The sequence below is a fragment of the Cryptomeria japonica genome, chromosome 1 (assembly GCF_030272615.1).
Source record: "Cryptomeria japonica chromosome 1, Sugi_1.0, whole genome shotgun sequence".
Classification (NCBI taxonomy): Eukaryota; Viridiplantae; Streptophyta; class Pinopsida; order Cupressales; family Cupressaceae; genus Cryptomeria; species Cryptomeria japonica.
This window is the reverse complement of record NC_081405.1, coordinates 431865355-431885380: the sequence shown is the minus strand read 5'-3', so window position 1 is coordinate 431885380 and position 20026 is coordinate 431865355. Positions and strand designations below refer to the sequence as shown.

The 20026-nt window shown below is 38.7% G+C and overlaps 1 protein-coding gene across 7 annotated transcripts in view; it reads right to left on the bottom strand.

Moving 5' to 3' along the window:
• LOC131064966 (formyltetrahydrofolate deformylase 2, mitochondrial) overlaps window positions 1–20026 on the bottom strand; it is a 76100-nt gene that overhangs the window by 42808 nt on the left and 13266 nt on the right. For 3 of the 7 annotated variants that reach the window (XM_059218483.1, XM_059218489.1, XM_059218484.1), the window contains one exon: window positions 12561–12732. The exons of the other annotated variants lie outside the window; for them this stretch is intronic. In XM_059218483.1, the coding sequence (XP_059074466.1) occupies window positions 12561–12732 (172 nt within the window). The remainder of the gene's footprint in view (window positions 1–12560; window positions 12733–20026) is intronic. 7 annotated transcript variants of the gene reach the window in all.

Here is a 20026-nt window from a genome sequence, read left to right as displayed (position 1 = left end):
CCTTCGGTATACAAAGGAAAATACCATTCAACAGATTCTTCCTACCGCAAGGACAAAGACAAAAAACCATTTCAAAAAGAGTATAACAAACCCAAAGAAGGATCAAAAGGACTAGACAGTGAAACCTTGAATGAACTTCGAAAGAAGAAACTGTGCTTCCAGTGTAGAGAGCCTTGGGACTTATCTCATAAATGCCCTCTCAAGGCTAAGGCAAATCAAATGGAGTATTTTTCAGCAAAAGAGTCAGAGTCAGAGGGGGAGGATCAGCACTCCGATTCAGATGAGGGTAACACGATAGAGGAGAGCAGCATTCCTAAGGATGATAGATCGTTGGCACGCTTGACAGGGGCCAAAAAGGCAATCACATTTAAGGTCAGGGGTACTATCCAAGGGCAGAAAGTGATATCTCTCATTGACACTGGGGCTACACATAACTTTATAAATACACAGTTGGTAGCCAGGAGAGGTTTACAGACAGAGGAGCATGATGGTTTTAGGGTCATGGTGGCTAATGGCCAAAAGCTATTATGTACTCAGAAGGTTTCAAATCTTCACATTAGATTTGGAGATGGTTATGAGTTGGAGGATGATTTCTACGTTGTGGACATTGGAGATTACAACGTCATCCTCGGTATGACATGGATGGCATCGCTGGTTGAGTTCACTTTCAACCTAGCGAAGTTGGAAATGAGGTTTCAGCATGAGGGTAGGACTGTTGTTCTCAGGGGACTTTCAGATGGGAGTTGGGTAGTCTCTTTGAAGAGAATGGAGAGACTTTTTCGACATAATGACATAGAGTGGGCAACAGAGTGCTTAGTTATGCCAACTTCACCGGAGCCTCGGGTGAAGAGTCATCCACCAGATATACAGGAGATTCTTGACAGGCATGCCAAGGTATTCAATGATATTCCTCACGGGGTTCCTCCTGACAGGGGTGCAAAGCATGTTATTGAGCTCGAGGAGGGAGCCAAACCAGTGATGATCACTCCCTATCGTCATCCTAAGAAACATAAAGATGAGATAGAGAAGGCAATTAAGGAGTTGTTGGAAATGGGGCACATCAGGCCTAGCAAAAGCCCCTTTGCTTCAGCTGTAGTTCTGGTAAAGAAGAAGGATGGGACAATGCACATGTGCATCGATTACAGGGCACTGAATAAGAAAACAATTAAAAACAGGTATCCCATTCCTAGGATTGATGAGCTGATTGATGAGTTGCATGGGGCATGCTTCTTCACCAAAATTGATTTGCGATCCGGATACCAGCAGATCAGGATGAGAGCAGAGGACATTGAGAAAACAGCCTTCCGATGTCACTATGGCCACTTTGAGTTTATGGTTATGCCATTTGGACTAACCAATGCATCCGCTACATTTCAGAGTTGTATGAACCAGGTATTCAGGGAGCAGTTGAGGAGATTTGTCTTGATCTTATTTGATGACATCTTGGTCTTCAGTAAGACCTGGGAGGAACATTCACAGCATTTGGAGGAGGTATTATCTATCCTAGAGAGAGAGTCTCTTTATGCCAAGGAGTCTAAGTGTGAGTTTGGTATGACAGAATTACTATACCTTGGGCATATTATTAGTGCAGATGGAGTTCGAGTAGACCCTAAAAAGATTAGAGCTATAGTAGATTGGCCTACTCCCACGAACCTCACACAGCTTAAGGGGTTCTTTGGTTTATGCGGGTTTTACAGGAGGTTTGTTAAGGGGTTTTCACAGACTGCAGCACCTTTGACAGACCTCACTAAAAAGGGAGCCTTCGTATGGACAGAAGCAGCGCAACGATGTTTTGACCACTTCAAACAAGTGATGTCATCTTGTCCGGTTTTAGCTCTACCAGATTTCACGAAGCCATTTGAACTTTAGTGTGATGCTTCAGGTGATGGGATAGGGGCAGTATTGATGCAGGAGAAACATCCCATTGCATTCGAGAGTAGGAAGCTCCGAGGTGTTGAGAGGAGCTATTCTATCTATGACAGGGAGATGTTGGCCATAATGCATGCATTGGCCAAATTCCAATCATACTTAGTAGGTGGACGGTTTGTGATCAAAACTGATCACAATAGCATAAAATATTTCATGAGCCAGCGTGATCTTAATGACAAGCAGCAAAAATGGATCACTAAATTGCAGGCTTATGATTTTGACATAGAGTTTGTCAAAGGGAAGAAGAATGTGGTGGCCGATGCTTTATCCAGGAGACCACATGTTTGCGCTCTAGTTGAGATTTCAGGGGATTGGAGAGATCGGATTATAGCAGAGTATGTAGGGGATACTTGGGCTTCTAGGATAGTTGCAGGTACCATACATGATGATAGGTATATGGTGTTGGATGGGTTGATCAGATTTCAGGATAGGATTTATTTGATTCCTACATCACTGTTCAAGGGGGAAATTTTAAGGGCGTTCCATGATGCGCCTACAGCTGGACATCTTGGGATCTTCAAAACTTACAGGCAGATCCGTGAAAGGTTTACTTGGAGGGGACTTAAGGATGATGTGCAGAGATATGTGAAGGAGTGTGCAGCATGTCAGCAGAATAAGGGAGAGCACACTTTTCCTGCAGCGTTGCTTCAGCCTTTGCCCATTCTAGATAGGAAGTGGGAAAGCATATCCATGGACTTCATCACCGGACTACCTAAAGTGCAAGGGCGAGATTGTATATATGTTGTGGTAGACCGCTTGACAAAGTTTGCCCATTTCTTCACTATACCATCTACTTACACAGCAGCACAGGTGGCAGACCTCTTTTACAATGAGATATTCAGATTGCATGGGTTGCCTAGGTTTATAGTGAGTGATCGGGATAGCAGATTTTTGAGTGCTTTTTGGCAGGAGCTCTTTCGGTTGTATGGTACGGAGCTCACACCCAGCACTACTTATCATCCACAGACGGATGGTCAGACAGAGATTGTGAATAAGTGGGTTGAGGGTTATCTGCGAAATTATGTGACTGCACAACAGAGGGCCTGGGTGAGATGGTTACACATGGGGGAATATTGTTACAACACGACATATCATATGTCTATCAGGATGACACCCTTCATGGCACTTTATGGCTATGAGGCGCCGAGCTTTGTTGACATAGTCTTGGGGGATAGCAGAGTACCCAAAGCCCGAGACTCATTGCAGGATAGTCAGGACATCTTGAGGGCGCTCAAGGAGAATATACAGCAGGCACAGAATCAGCAAAAGTTGTATGCCGATCAACATAGGGTGGAGCATAGTTTTGAGGTTGGTGACATGGTGTATTTGAGGCTACAACCATATAGACAGTCATCACTCAAGAAGAGCGGAGCTGAAAAGTTGAAGCCTAGATTTTATGGTCCCTGCAGGGTGATTCGCAGAGTGGGTGAAGTCGCCTATGAGCTTGAGCTTCCAGAGGGCAGTCGGGTGCACAATGTGTTTCATGTGTCTAGGCTTAAGAAAGCCATTGGTCAGAGTGTAGTGCCTTCTGCAGATTTACCCCCTTTGGATGAGGAGGGGAAGCTTGTGTTAGTACCCGAAGCTATTCTGGATGTCAGGGAAAGAACACTCAGGAACAGAATCGTTAAGGAATACTTGGTGAAATGGAGAGACCTGCCAGATGAGGATGCTACATGGGAGAATGAGCAGGTATTGCAACATTCAGGACCGAATTTGCTTGAGGACAAGCAATTTCAAGGGGGGTGGACTGTAATGTCCCCTTTTTAGCGCAACATGATATGGGGTGTCATTAGCCTATTCTGACATGGTCCCGAAGGCTAACAAGGACATTGGTGGGATCCTGAGGTGTTTTGGCCTAGGTGTTTTCAGTTTCAGGCCAATCGGTGCTGCTCTGACAGGGTTTCTAGACACTTATTATTTATAGTAAGTTAGTCCCCAAGCAGTGACTTGAAATTTTTAGTGTTTCCCTGGTTGGCATAATTATCAGTAAAAATGTTTGAAGGCGACAATGATTTAAAGAGATTATCAACAATGTTTTAATATTTAACGATAAAGTGTAAAGTTAAATTAAATATTTAACTTTATCGTTATATTATAAGGTTGGAAATATAAAGTAATGTTTAAATTATTAAAATTTCCCTTTAATGTGTACATTGTGGGAAATAATATTTTATTCTAAAATGTATTATCCCACATTTAGGAAATGAAGTGTTTTGCATCCAGGAAGAAGATATATATGGAGGTTGAGAGCTCTTTTTTGGGGTATGCTGGGATGAGATTAATGTTATGCTGTTGGATTTCGTAGAGATCTGATTATTGGGCTTGGAGGACGGAATCCCTCTTTGCTAGCATTCTCTTCGCTATTGAAAGACACAGTCAAGAGGATTAATGGTGTTTTCATTCAAGAAACACATTGGGCTTCATCTGGTGCTCTCGCATGAAGTTTTTACAGGGGTTTGAAAGTGCAGATTTGAAGATAGTGATTTTGCTACAGTACCGCGTGAATAGTGTTTTTGCTACAGTGCCGCGTGAATAGTGTTTTTGCTACAGTGCCGCGTGAATAGTGATTTGCTACAGTGCCACGTGAATAGTGATTTGCTACAGTGCCGCGTGAATAGTGATTTGCTACAATGCCGCGTGAATAGTAAAAATGCTACAGTGTCGTGAATAGTGCAGCTACAGTGTGTGAATAGTGTTTCAGCAAGTTCTATACTTGTGGAGTTCAGGTTTGAATTTGTTTATTATCATATGGTCTGTAATGTTCTTCAGATCTGATTTGTATGCTTGAAGTTGGAATTAAATAAATACCATCAGCATTAATCTTCTTGTTTTTGGTATTTGATATGTCTGATTGTTTTTATATTGAATAAACTTTGAAAGCTTTACAATAATATATCAGTTTATCCAATTTATCCTATTGCAAATCAAGAACCAAAAAATCCAGTAGTCAGCTTGCAAGCCAACTGTTTGACAAAATTACATGAAGTAAAAAAGACATAAATTTAGTGCCGAACAAGGGGTGTCCATTACAACTTTTCCTGTCCTTGACACTTCCTGCCCAATCTGAATCTGAGTAGCCTTCCAAGAAGATTGAGGTATTAAGTGAATACTTCAGTCCATAACCAATAGTGCCACGCAAGTATCTTAGAATGTGCTTGGCAGCAACCAGGTGAACAAGTTTAGGTAAGCTCATGAACTGACTGAGGGCATTCACAGCATAACAGATATTTGGCCTAGTATTGACTAGGTACATCAAGGATCCAATCAACTGCCTGTACTCAGATGGATCTGCAAAATCAGAGTTAGTTGCAGAAACACTTAACTTCTTTAAGTTAGATTCCATAGGAGTATGCATGGGTTTACAATCCATCATTCTAAATCTTTTTAGAATATCAATAGTATATTTTCTTTGACTTAGAAAGATTTCATTGGATTTTTGCCATACTTCTAACCCTGGGAAGTAATGCATTAGTCCTAAATCCTTCATTTCAAATTCTGAGGCTAATTCCTTCTTAGATCTTATGATTAATTTATTTTCACCAGTGAGAAATAAATCATCCACATACAAAACCAAAATAAGAATATCATCATTATAAATCTTCAAGTAAATGTTAGCATCAACATCATTCTTGCAAAATCCCTAAGCTTAGTAAGTACTTATCAATTCTTTCATACCAAGCACAAGGAGCCTGTTTGAGCCCATATAAGGCTTTCTTCAACCTGCAAACATGAGAATCTCTTTTATGGATTACATAACCTTCCGGTTGCTCAATATAGACTTCCTCCTCAATGACACCATTGAGGAAGGTTGTCTTAATGTCCATTTGATGCAGCTCCCAACCTTTGGCTATAGCAATAGCTATTATAGATCTAATAGAAGTATATCTAGCAACAAGAGCAAAATTTTCTTCATAATCTGTTCCTTCCTTTTGAGAAAAACCACGAGCTACAAACCTAGCTTTATATTTTTCGATACTACCATCAACATTATGTTTAATTTTAAACAACCATTTAGAAGAAACAACAGACTTACCTTTGGGTCTGGGTACAATGTCCCAGACATCATTCTTGATGATAGACCCATACTCTTCATCTATGGCTGATTTCCAAGCATGATGGGATATAGCTTCTTCGACATTGTGAGGTTCAGACTCAATGATATTACACATCACAGAAATGTAGTTGGCGTGATTTTGGAGTCTTTGCTATCTCTAAAGGTTCCTCTGGGGGCAGCAAATCCTTCAGCATCTTGAATCGTGTTTCTCACCCAAAGTGGTCTCTTCTTGCAAACCACAATATCCTGAGGTATATCTGTAGAGTCCATGGGTTCTGCTAGGTCATCCTGAACTTCCTGATTCGGAAGGTTAGTGGACTCCTTCTGTATCTCAAGGTTAGCATCAACTTTTGAATCTTGATTTTCAATCACCATATCATTATTATCAGATAATGAACCTTTAGATCTTTTGAAAGCAATATCTTCTTCAAAAGTTACATCTCTACTTACCTCAACATACCTTTGACCTGAAATGTAGATCCTAAAGGCTTTGGAAGATTCACTGTATCCCACTAAGATGCCTTTCTTTCCAGAGGGATCCAACTTGGTTCGTTTTTCTTTAGGCACATGAACATATACCAGGCTCCCGAATATCCTTAGGTGGCTGATGTCAGGTTTGATTCCTGTAAAGGCTTCTTCAAGAGTTACATCCCTTAGAGCACGATGAGGACATCTATTCTGAATGTAAACTGTTGTTTTGGATGCTTCCGCCCATAGAAAAGGTTGTAAGTCTTAATCATGAATCATGGCTCTTGCAGCTTCAACAATGATCTTGTTCTTTCTTTCAGCAACTCCATTTTGCTGAGGATTGTAGGGAACACAAAACTCCCTCTTAATTCTTGCCTTAACACAAAAATCATAGAAACTACCTGAGGTGTACTCACCTCCATTGTCAGATCTTAAACGTTTAATTCGATTTCCTGTAGTGTTTTCAACTAAGGCTTTGAAATCTTTAAATCTGTTTAGGACTTCTTCAGACTATTTAGATTTAAGAAAGTAAATCCATGTTTTCCTAAAGAAATCATCTATGAAGATAACATAATAATTTAATAAAGGAAGCCGCTAGGAGATGCTACAGACATAGGGCCACATAAATCTGAATGAATAAGTTCTAACTTTTCTTTAGCCCTACTATCACTTTTAAGAAAAGGGTTCTTTACATTCTTACCCATTGCACATCCTTTACAAGCATCATCATGAGATAAACTAAGTTTAGGCATACCTTTAACCATTTTACCGAGAGTGGGAAGAGCTTGAAAGTGTAGATGTCCAAGTCTTCTATGCCATAGCATGATTCGGGGGCCTCATGGATGAGAGCTTGAATTGGATTAGCTGCAAGCTTATATAAACTATCACATCTATTTCCAATAACACGAGCACTTTTGAAATTAGATTTCTTAGACCAAGCAAGTACCTTCCCTTCAGAAAATGCTATTTGCAAACCCTTATCTTCTAAGGCAGAAACGGAAATAAGATTTCTTTTAATACCAGGTACAAAAAGGATATCACAGAGTTGTAAGGAAATACCAGAATCTAGTTTTAAAGAGGTAGTACCAGAACCTTATACCGAGTATCTAACATTATCACCGATTACCACATGAAGGTTGGTATCTTTTTCAATCAGATCTGAAAGATGCTCACGAAAACCTGAGATGTGTCTGGAGGCACCACTATCAATTATCCAAGTATTATTGTTCGTAGGGACATTGCTTGACAGAGCAAAGATAAGAAGATAATCCTCACTTTGTTCAGCAATTTCATTTAAATTGACTTCCCTTTCCTTGGGATCATTCTGACAATCTCGGGCATAGTGACCATACTTATCACATCTGAAGCAACGAATGTGAGAGGAATCTCTTGACTTCTTCCTTGGATCATAGGAGGAGGATCTAAAATCTTTGCTTCTCTTTTCTTTCTTCCAATGTCCACCTTTCCTAGATTTAGCTAAGAGAACATGATTATCATTTTTGTGAGAGTTCTTGAGTTTTCCTCTTACCTCAATTCGAGATTCCTCTTCAATGCAATCAGATTGAAGACGCTCAAAGTTGGGACAATCAGCTCTTCCACCAATGCTACGAATGAATGGTTCCCATTCATCAGGTAGACCATTTAATGCAATCATAACAAGATCTTTATCTGAAATTTGGCAATCAAGAGTACTTAGCTTGTCCTTTAGTTCATTCATCTTCATGAAATAGGCTATGATTGAGTCGTCTTCTTTCATTTTCATGTGAAGAAGCTGTTGCCTTAGAGCAAGAGCCCTGCTGAAGTTGTTGACTTCATACATCCTTTCCAAGTGTTTGATCATTTCCTTGGCAGACACAAATTTTGATATGGCAATGACAAGATGATTCTTGACGGATTCAATTATGATCATCCTAGCCTTGAGGGAGTCTTTCTTGAACTGCTTCAGCTCTTCAGCATCTTCTGGAGGGGACAGCGTTTCTTCTTCTACGAATTTCAACAAATCATTCTCTTCAAGGATCAAAAGAATACGAACTTTCCAAGCAGCAAAATCAAGGGCTCCATCAAGTCTATCTTCAGCCCTCAAACCTGACATTTTAATCTGAAAACAAACAACAACTATATGCAACAAATGATTTACTAAAATCTGAAATTAGGGACACCTTAGCTCTAATACCATGTTAAATTTGTGCCCTAGTTCAGTAATCAGATTTGTAACATTTAATTATATGTTAGCATTTAGTAAATCATAATCAAGTAAATCCAAGAATGAAACAAGAGAGTAGGAGACAAACACAAAATACCCTGGGAAAACCTCCAAGGAGGAAAAACCCAGCACTAAAGACCCACAGGTCGGATTATGTATTCACTCTTAATTGTACAAATACAATACTTAGCTTGATTCTCCAAATCTGATCCTCTTTTGTATATCAGATCTGCCCTTCTAAATACACCAAGTCTGCACCAAAATGCCTTATATCCTCTTGGACAAGTTCGCACAATCCTTTTCTATTTTTCGCACCTTTAGTTGCAGAGATTGTTCGCTGATTGCATGAGAGATGAAGTGAGTGATTGTATTTGCAATTTGACTTTATTTATATGAATCTTTAACCCATATATCCCAAGTTGGCCTTCATCCTTTTTTGGCGCCAATTTATTTATTGAGGCGTGGTGCTTTTTAGGGTGGCGTGGAGGTATGGGGCCGAACTTAACTTGGGGGCACATTACCCCTTAAGGATAGGACCTAGTCCTATATGGGTTTGGATGTTGCCTTAAGGCAATCAGAACAAATCTTACCTAACCCCACAGCACCACTTAAACTTGCTCACGCCACACTCAACGTGCTCCTCCAAAATAGGGCTGACCCTATTCCATCAAGATTAAAAGGAAAAGTAATAAATAAAATAAATTATAAAGCAAGCCGACATGACTAAAGACATTGCTCCCCATATAAATAAATAACAACTTCCCATTATCATTCACTCATTCATCATTCCATGCGAATTATACCTCTGCCTAAAATGCGAAGTTTGAAGAAGTAATATTGGCGATTTGTATCTGTCATAAAAGGCGCTAATATCAAGGGCAAATACCATTACAAGGAGGGTGAACTATTCCAGATTCAAGCAGCTAGGGTTGCAGTCAAGTTTCAAGCAAAGGTGCAGACTTAAGATACAATAAAGTGCAGACCTAGGGTGTGGATCTGATTGTTGATTACTGTGTTAAATGGGGCAGGCTTGAGACTTACAAAAGTGCAGACTTGTTCAAGACTTTATCAGCCCTATGTGCAATCATCTTCAAGTACTAAAGATAAGTGTTGTAATCTTCATATGAATATAACCCATAATCAGATCTGAGGATCTTTTATGGCTAGGTTTTTCCTCCTAGGAGGTTTTCCCAGGGTAATTGTGTTTTGTTCTTATTTGTTCATTTCTATGCTATGCCTAGATCTAGAAATCTCTAAAATTTACAACAAACAATTTAATTAGAAACTAAATTCTGATTTCTAAGTTTTACATTAATCTGGAAGTATAAAATCAACATGGTATCAGAGCCAAGTTGTAATCAGATCTAGCATCTTGTAGCCTAGATCTTGCACTTTCTTGCTGTCGTAAAATTAATGACGGGTTCCAGGATCGAGGAGAGTTTGAAAAGGTTTTTGTGATCAAAGGTTTAGCATGGTCACATCTTGGTCCTGTATGCTTGAAGATCTAACTCTTCAGCGTCATTCAAACTAAGTATTTTTGAGTCATTGCATTCTTGATTGCAAGATATATTATACTCAGCTTATCCAAAAGATTGAAGTATTATCGTTTGGCTGACCTAGAACTAGGTCATATTGATTTTATGATTCTAATTGCCTTAGTTGGTAGACTTATCTAATATAGAACATTATTTAGATATCATCATGATCTTTGATTTGCATACTCTTTTTGTTAGAACTTAGAAGGTATTCTAAATTTCTATTTGAGTGTTGCAAGGTATTATAGATCGATTCTTCGTTAATGTTTTGATTGGAATCAAGAATGTCTTGGACTCATCATCCACAGTTGTCATCTATATAACTTTGATCTAAATACTTGTTATGTTCTCTACATATGTGATTTAGATATTGTTATCATGTTAAATAATATGGACTGGTTCTATTATTGACTTTTGATCTAAAAGTTCTAAGTATTCTTGTGATGAATACTTATATGCATTCTAAGTGAGTAGCTATATGTTTTTTTAATGATCTTCATTCATGACATTTTTTGTTGACTTGAATTCTACTTGACATGAATGACTTATGGAGATGTGTACAGTCATGAGGAGCTAATGATTGTTTGCCTTGGCATCATTGATATAAGTATACCAACTAAGGTGTAGGAATTTTATGTTCTATGTGTAATTTTGGCCTAATGAACAGATCGAGATCACTTTGACTTAATATTTTGGCCTATGTGTAATTTTACTAATAGGTGTTCCTGATAGAAAAGTTTAGTTGAAAGATGATCTGCAGTCATGTTCGTAGTATGCAAGGGTTAATGCTAGACGAAGAAACTTATTTCTCCTGTCTATTACACAGCCTTGTAGTTCATATAATATAGATCTTCTTCATGTGCTTTTTGACGTATGGGATTCTTCTACTATCATAAACTACCTTGAGATCTGTTTGGTTTTGATCAAGTATAAATTGTGCTTGGTGGTTATCAAAGAGTATAACTAATGAGTATTTTATTAATATCATTTTGCAGAATGATGTTGTTGTTAGATCAATTTTATCAATGCTCGCTTGTTTTGATTTACTTCTGATTACTTCCTCTAGACTGTTGACGTGTATTTTGTACACTATCAAACACATAATAAAATACCCAAGGGTACCTTATCCTCTCTTGAATAAAGCCTCTGAATGCTGAAGATGTCGCGAAAAGGATCAATCGAGATGACTTCAAGGTTCTTGTATGTAGGGTCTCTATGTGTGGATAAGCTCTCTGTGGTATGATGTGATTTGCTGGAATCACAAGGGGCCTTACATTTGATGATTGAACTTTTGATTTGCTTTGAATATTGCTGAAACACAGGCTCTTACTAGCTTTGATTTGAAAAAAGGAAAAAAGATGAGGGCGAGGAAAAGATCTAATCCTACCACTAAGAATGTAAGAGCAATGAATGATCTTTGATGAAATTCTAACTAAGTCTTGTTTTGACATCCCAGGACCATCTCCACAAGGTTAGTGCGATTTTCGAAGGAAAGCTTTATGATGTTCAAATCATCACTGCAGGCATAGACACCATCAGGTTGATGCATATCAATGAAGAAGCGATAATTGAAGTTAGGCTTAAGCTGAACGATTCCAGTTGACTACGCAAGGCAAGTCTGCAATCAACAAACTGCTAGTAGTATGAATATACGAATTTCACCATCAATCAAGCACATTTCTTCCACTCATCTAATAACATGAAATCAAATATGAGAAGTATAAAGACCATGCAAATTGTCGAATCGACCCATAAATTTCACCATTTCTTCAATGAAGTTACAAGTCTTTTACAACAACATCTTGGCAACAATCTTTGCCTTCTCTCTCTACTCTACTCTAATTGCTATTCTAATCACCTTCTAACTCCTCTCTATTCACTAACTTTATTCTATTGCTTTCTATCTATCTTTTACAAATGAAAAGTCGGGGCTTATATAGTGCCCTCAATACAATTCGATGGCTTAGATCAATTTGAGATCAATGGCCAAGATTCAACAATGAAAACCCTAATTAGGGTTTGTTACAACCATTACATAACATTTAATGCTTGACCAATGATAAAATTGTATTGCTTCGACACATGTCCTCTCTGGAAAATTCCACCAATGGATAGCTGGGGTAGTTACATCGAAGTTTGTGCCACCTTCCATGAGTTAGGTACATTGAATCTGGACATGTTGAGGTGGACCACACTGACTAGAGAAGTGATGACTAGGATGCCACCTCGTCTGACACTTGTAACTTGGTAGATATTCAACTTGATGTTGTTGAGAAGCTAGCTTTAATTAATTCATCTGGAACTATCTACTTCTTCAATGAACCCTTGTTCTAACTTCTTGTGTCCTTGATGTGCAGGATGATTGATGTACCTCACCTTGGAATACTGGATTGGAGAAGTCGCCCTTGATGACGTTAGTCCAAAGAAGGCCGTCCTTGTCGATGCTAGGCTGGAGGAGGTCGCCCTTGTCCTGGCTTGATTTTCCCTGAGGAGAGCCTTCCGACTTGTAGATCTTTCGAGCTTGGGAGTCGCCATCTTGATACCTACACAACATTTCACAATTAATAATATATCTTGAAGTGTAGAAATTAGGATTCAAAAGGAAGATTTAAGATTTTAATTAGGAAACTTCATGATAAATCGTGAGTTATCATTTCCTAATTAACCATGTAATTTTAAAAAACTTGAAGTTCAAAATTCAAAATCTCAACATTGGGACTAGGATGATCTCGCCATACCTCCACTTGAGAATTAATTCTAAAAAATGATGCAAAAATAGGGTGAATTTTGGCTAGGCAAAATGTAGATTGAAGTCCTTCCTTTAGCAAAATGCGCCTCCTTTAGTCTTCACAAGCATTAACTCCACCACCTTTAGTCTTCAACACTTGAGGAAAATTCACTCCAAATAGGCCAGCTTTCGCACTTCTTCTTTGCTTCTCCAAATCGCACTTGAAACAATGAGTGAATGATTTGAATAATGAAAACATGCCCCAAATATATAGAGCACTCACCATTTCACCTCCCCATAGGCCGACTTGATGAAAATAGGCCAAAAAAAAAAAAAAATTAAAAAGGAAAAGGCCGACTTAATAAAATAATAAAAATGATACCTCAAGCGCTCCCCTTTTTAATTTTAATTTAATAAAAATTAATTTTAAATGCCTTAATAATAATTAAAAAAATCGATCTTCCAAGGCTCAAATTAATTATTAAATACCCATGCACCTTTATTAAATGCCAATTTAATTAAAAATTTTAAAATATTTCGAAGTTTTTAGCGAACTTGGCATCTAATGCGATTTGGAGGATATTAACGCCCAAGCATGGTAAAAAATAACGAATGTCAATAACCTCGCTCTGGTCCCTTGGAGAGGGACAGGAGCGCTCTTGCATTTTAAACCTTGTATTCCTTGCTTTCACGTTCAAAACCTCATTCTTGGCATCCAAAATGGCATTTTTATTTGGAACTTTGAGTTTAATTCACTTGATCTTTAGAAGGAGCGTGCCTTAGAACATTTTCGCCCTGGTCCCTTGGAGATGGACAGGAGCGATTATTGTCTTTTGGGTTGATTCCCTCCTTTGTGGTCGACTCAAGTTATATTCAACGGACAAAACACGCCTCCCTTGACCTCTTCAAATCGTAAAATCACTTTAATCTTGCAAGGATAATGCAAATTTTGAAATTCAAGCTCCGGTCCTTCAGTGAGGGATAGGAGCGAATTTTGCCCTCTAGGCCAAATCTTTTCACTTTTCATCTCGAAATTCCTTTGCTAGGGAAGATTTCACCTTACTTCATGCTATGAATAAAAGTTAATGTCCAAAAAAGGTCTAAAATTGTGCATATAAAGAAAAGCGCTCTGGTCCTTCAATGAGGGACAGGAGCACTTTTGACCTTCTAGGCAAAAACTTCATCATTTCATTGTTTTTAATCAAATTTGGATGCTCTATCACGTTCATTTCGTCCTCCACCATGCCTTTGATGTTCCAATTTGACCAAACAAGGTCAGGAATGACTCAAATAAGCCTTTTCGCCCTGGACCCTTGGTGAGGGACAAGAGCGCTTTGCCTTGGTCCCTTGGAGAGGGACAGGAACGAAATTCGCTCTGGATCCTCAGTGAAGGACAGGAACGAAATTCGCTCTGGATCCTCAATGAAGGACAGGAGCGAAATTTGACTTTTTGAACTCTCTATCAGGATAATTTTTATGGAATATAACATTTAAGTATAATATATACTTTCAGGATGTTTGAGAGTGGTTTCAGACCTCCAGGAGTTATATTGCAAAATCTAATTTTTTGAGGTTTTTCAGTTTCCAGACTTAGTCAAATTTCAGGATCAGGACATTCCAGACTTAGCCAAATTTCAGGATCAGGACTTTCAGACTTAGCCAAATTTCAGGATCAGGACTTCACTCTAGCAGGACCTGCTATCCTATTGATCTCCCCGACAGCACTAAAAAATGCAAAAGCCAACTGACAAAACCCTAAAAGACCTTAAAAAAACAAACCCTAAAAAGCAAAAAACAGGGGTCCCCATTTGCAATGGGGCGATGTGTGAAAACGTCACAACATAGACTGAACTGCAAATAGATGAACTAATGGATATTATGGCTACATTCAGTCTTTGGTCGTTTCTATGTTCTTTCTTCTGATTTGAGTGAACTATTACTTTCGTTTATTGTTACACCAATGTTATAAGTTGTTCTAGTAATCATGTGTTTCAAAACATAGCCTTGAGATGTTCTCAACCTTCAAATTTGACCATTGATGTGAAGAATGAGATCTACTATAAATGTTTTATGAAGACGTTATGTGTGGCTCCTTGTTGTTTTAGAAGTGTATTAAAGATCCCTTTTTGCTCTTGATGTTTTAGTGCAAACCTTTCTTGTTTGGTTTTGTAATACCAAAGATAATGATCAACTATGGACCTTAATGGAATCTTGAGTTCTGATAATTGTAGATTCATCACTTCTCCTATAAGAGGTTGATGGGGCACGGTTGGATGATTTGTGAGGTTTGAGTATTCTTTATTATGCTTACTCTGTCGTCTGTTCCAAAAGATTGAATTTATATCTTGTCTTACTAACGTTGCATGATGTTGCTATTCATTGGCTGAAACTATCTTCTACAAATCTGTGACTCTATTTGTGATTCCTCTTTGAAAGATTTCGCAATTGATCTCTTAGGATTTTCGTTTTCTATTGATGACATTTGATTGGTAATCTTGTTGTGTAATCTCTTGACGGAAGTTATCCTCATCTTATCTCAACAATTGTGCTATGGGTCCACCTTATTGATTGAAAGATAGATGGACAAGATCTTTGAAATTAACATAAAATATTGATTGTGCAGAAGTTAAGAGGGAGCGCCTCCTTCTGAGTTTGGTATACTCTAACTTATGTTGGTTGATTACCTTTTTATTATCAGTATTAGCATGGAATTTTTTTTCCTTGGGTCAAGCATTTTTAATTTCATTATGATTGAACTGACTTGATGCTCAAGTGTATGATTTCCTATCCTTGAGTACAGGAAATTGATTGGATCTTTCAGTGGCTTGGAGTGCTTCTGAAACAGGGCATACTAATTCTTCAAGGGAAATTATTGGGATGGGCATACACTCGAAGGAAGTTCGAGTGCTTTGGAAGCTATGATTGGACACAGCTGTTGCTGAGAGGGAGTTCCAGCTACTTTGGTATATCTTGAGTATGTATTTGGTATATCTTGAGGGTTATGAGACTCAGGATAGAGTAACTCATGTGTGCAGATTTAAGAAAGCCCTATATGGCCTCAAACGAGCCTCTCGTGCTTGGTATGAAAGAATTGACAAATACTTGTTAAGTTGAGGATTTTGTAAAAATGATGCTGACTCTAATATCTACTTTAAGTTATCCAATGATGAAATGCTAATTCTAGTTCTATATGTGGATGATTTATTTCTTACTGGTAAAGATGAACTTATCATTAGATGTAAGAAAGAACTAGCTTCAGAATTTAAAATGAAGGACTTAGGTCTAATGCATTATTTCCTAGGTCTAGAAGTATGGCAAAGATCTAACGAAATTTTTCTAAGTCAAGGAAAGTATACTATTGATATCTTGAAAAGATTTATAATGATGGATTGTAAACCTATGTCTACTCCTATGGAATCTAACTTAAAGATGTTAAGTGTTTCTGCAGCTAATTCTGATTTTGCATATCCATCGGATTACATGCAGTTGATTGGTTCACTGATGTATCTAGTTAACACTAGACCTGACATATGCTTTGCAGTGAATGCTCTCAGCCAGTTCATGAGCATGCCCAAACATGTTCATCTTGTTGCAGCCAAGCACATCCTAAGATACTTGCGAGGCACAGTTGGTTATGGGCTGAAGTATCCACTTAACACTTCAATAACCTTGGAAGGTTATTCAGATGCAGATTGGGCTGGAAGTGTCAAAGACAAGAAAAGCACTTCCAGCATTTGTTTCAGCTTAGGATCCGCAGTGATCTCTTGGGCTTGCAGAAAACAATCCTCAGTTGCACTAAGTACTGCTGAAGCTGAGTATATTGCAGCAAGCGTAGCTTCTAGAGAAGCAGTGTGGCTTCGTAAGCTTCTTGTTGGGTTGTTTGGTCAGCCTTGGGATCCTTCAGTTATTCATTGTGATAATCAGAGTTGTATCCAATGTTTCATGATAGGTCAAAACATGTGGAAACTCATTATCACTTCATTCGAGATATGGTGCAAAGAGGCGCCATTCAGTTGAAGTATGTCAGCACTGATGAGCAGGTTGCAAATATTCTTACCAAGCCTCTATCCAAAGTGAAGTTTGTGTACTTCAGGGACAAACTCGGTGTTTTGGAAAATGAAACCCTGATTGAGACGGAGTCTCAACCTCAGTAATACATTGTGTTGTATCAAACCACCCTCTGCGGGCAATGTAAGGTGGTATTGTAATCTTCTCAGGGAGAAGAGTAATTGTTAACCATCCTCTGCGGGCAATGTAAGATGGTAGAAAATATCCTCTCCACCCTCTACGGGCAATGTAAGGTGGATCCAGTCTATGCTTGTGTGCGAGCTGGAAGATTATATTTCGTAGTTCCATTATATGCTTGTGTGCAAGATGGAAGATTACAATATTCTGATTATGTAATCCATTCTTTGTTTGTGTGCAAGATGGAAGATTATGGTTATTATGGTTATGTTTCTCCTCCCTAATTAAGAGGGAGTGTTGATTGTAATTAGGGAATGGCGGATTCCAATTGCCTTGGGCAACATTGGAATCCGCCCAAAGGGCTGGCCCCTTTCTTCAACATGTAGGGCTGGGCCCTAAACCCCACGGCACCACTTAAACTTGCTCACGCCACACTCAACGTGCTCCTCCAAAATAGGGCCGACCCTATTCCATCAAGATTAAAAGGAAAAGTAATAAATAAAATAAATTATAAAGCAAGTCGACATGACTAAAGACATTGCTCCCCATATAAATAAATAACAACTTCACATTATCATTCACTCATTCATCATTCCATGCAAATTATACCTCTGCCTAAAATGCGAAGTTTGAAGAAGTAATATTGGCGATTTGTATCTGTCATAAAAGGCACTAATATCAAGGGTAAATACCATTACAAGGAGAGCGAACTATTATGCAAATACCATTACAAGGAGGGCGAACTATTCCAAATTCAAGCAGCTAGGGTTGCAATCCAGTTTCAGGCAAAGGTGTAGACTTAAGATACAATAAAGTGCAGACCTAGGGTGTGGATCTGATTGCTAATTACTGTGTTAAATGGGGCAGGCTTGAGACTTACAAAAGTGCAGACTTGTTGAAGACTTTATCAAGCCCTATGTGCAATCATCTTCAAGTACTAAAGATAAGTGTTGTAATCTTCATATGAATATAATCCATAATCAGATCTGAGGATCTTTTCTGGCTGGGTTTTTCCTCCTAGGAGGTTTTCCCAAGGTAATTGTGTTTTGTTCTTATTTGTTCATTTCTAGATCTAGGCAGAATTTACCATTAGATGATGCTACTTGGGAAAATGAGCAAGTTCTTCAGCATCCGGAATTACAGTTGCTCGTGGGCAAGCAACATTTGGGCAAGGGAGACTGTAGTGTCCCCTAAATTCAATTTGAAACAATATTAATTATCTTATATTAATATTCCCTTCATTAATATAAATAATTAATATTATTGAAGCATTAAAATACACACCGTAATTATTTACTTAATAGTTCTTAACTATTTTCTACGGGAAATAAAACCAACTTTTGGTGAATAAAAGGATGGCGTCAGATGGAGCGAATAGGCGTGGAAGAGAAGATTGGTTATCTGCGTGATAGCAAACATATTCAATAAAATTTCCTTTCATCAGCCATTGACTGGCCTATTGGACGTAGGTTCTGGAGTGGAACCGTGATATAGCGAAGCAGAGGAGTGATTTATTGGCGTGAGTCCTGGTATGTATTACAGACGCGCATGTTTCTTACACATGAGGTGGTAGTAAGACCATCGGAAGCTTCGAGGGTGAGAGACGGCACGCAAACTCATTCCTCCTCCCGTGGCTCAGTAACCCGATATCGGGTGTATCATATGGTCTGTCACTGCAGTAATGGAGAACCGTAGCCCTCGCGTAGTGGAGATGGAAGCACACCGCGATGGAGCCGTGACCTAGACTTGTCGTGCAAACTGCTATCCCGTGGAACTAAGTTCAGGGTGAACCGTTTATGCAGGGCCTCCTTCTACATTGCCGAACGGTGAATTCATGAAGACTCTTCGGTGGCATTAGCAACAAGTTTGGCATCAACAGTTACTGCTAAATATCAGGTGCACCATGAAAGAAATTCTCTAACCTATTTCCGGGTGGAAAACTTAATTATTCGATATCAGCTTCCTTGAATAATGATTGTCCAGTTCTCTGTTGATAGATACTATGTTTATCATTGAATAGAATTGAGCCTCTGCATATTAAATAATAGTACTGTTAAAAAATATTCATTGGTATGCCACTGGCTGTGTTGAACAATATAACCTGGACATATTTTCTAGTTGCAACCAAGGAATTCTACAGCTGTGTTAATTAATATGTTTCTGTTATAACCTGGACATATTTCTATTTGCAATCAGTTCCTAGTTAAGGAATTTTACACTGATAATAAACAATATCTAATACAATTAATTATTAAAAGGATTTAACAAATAATTCAATAATATTATAATTAATACAAATATATATATTTCGACTCTTCATTTTTTATAAGCATTTGTGAACATGGTGAATACAATGGTGAAAGTATTGTGGGAGGGGTACAGCGTTTGAGCATCCTTCTAGAGACGTCACCTCAAAGTGGGACAAGATGAGCCCATAGAGGCCAACGGAGTACAAAGGGTACAGTCTTTGGGTCTAGGAAGAGATGGTTTCTAGGGCACTCTCCATGATCTTCCCCTCCTCTCCACCATGGCTCACAAATACAAGAAGTAAAATTGTTAAGGTATTAGGATGATGACCAGATGAGGGTCAGAGGCACCTTATTGTAGCTTCCCTCCTATCTCCACATGGATCAATTGTTGAAGTGAATCAATCATGAGAGGTGAGAGGTTGATATGATGGAGGGGAATAGTGTAAAGCCCTCACTAGGTACGCCACCTCATGATGATGGTTGAGGACCATCGGTTAACGACCACATGAGGCCACAGATGATAAGGTCTTGCTGTTGGGCCTAGGGTAGAGGATACGTGGGGCACCTCATCATGTCTTCCAACTCAACCCTCGTTATGGTTGAGTTTCCATGTAATTGTTGATATTGGTTTATACATATCCTAACCCTAGAATTGGACGTATTTCATGAGATATA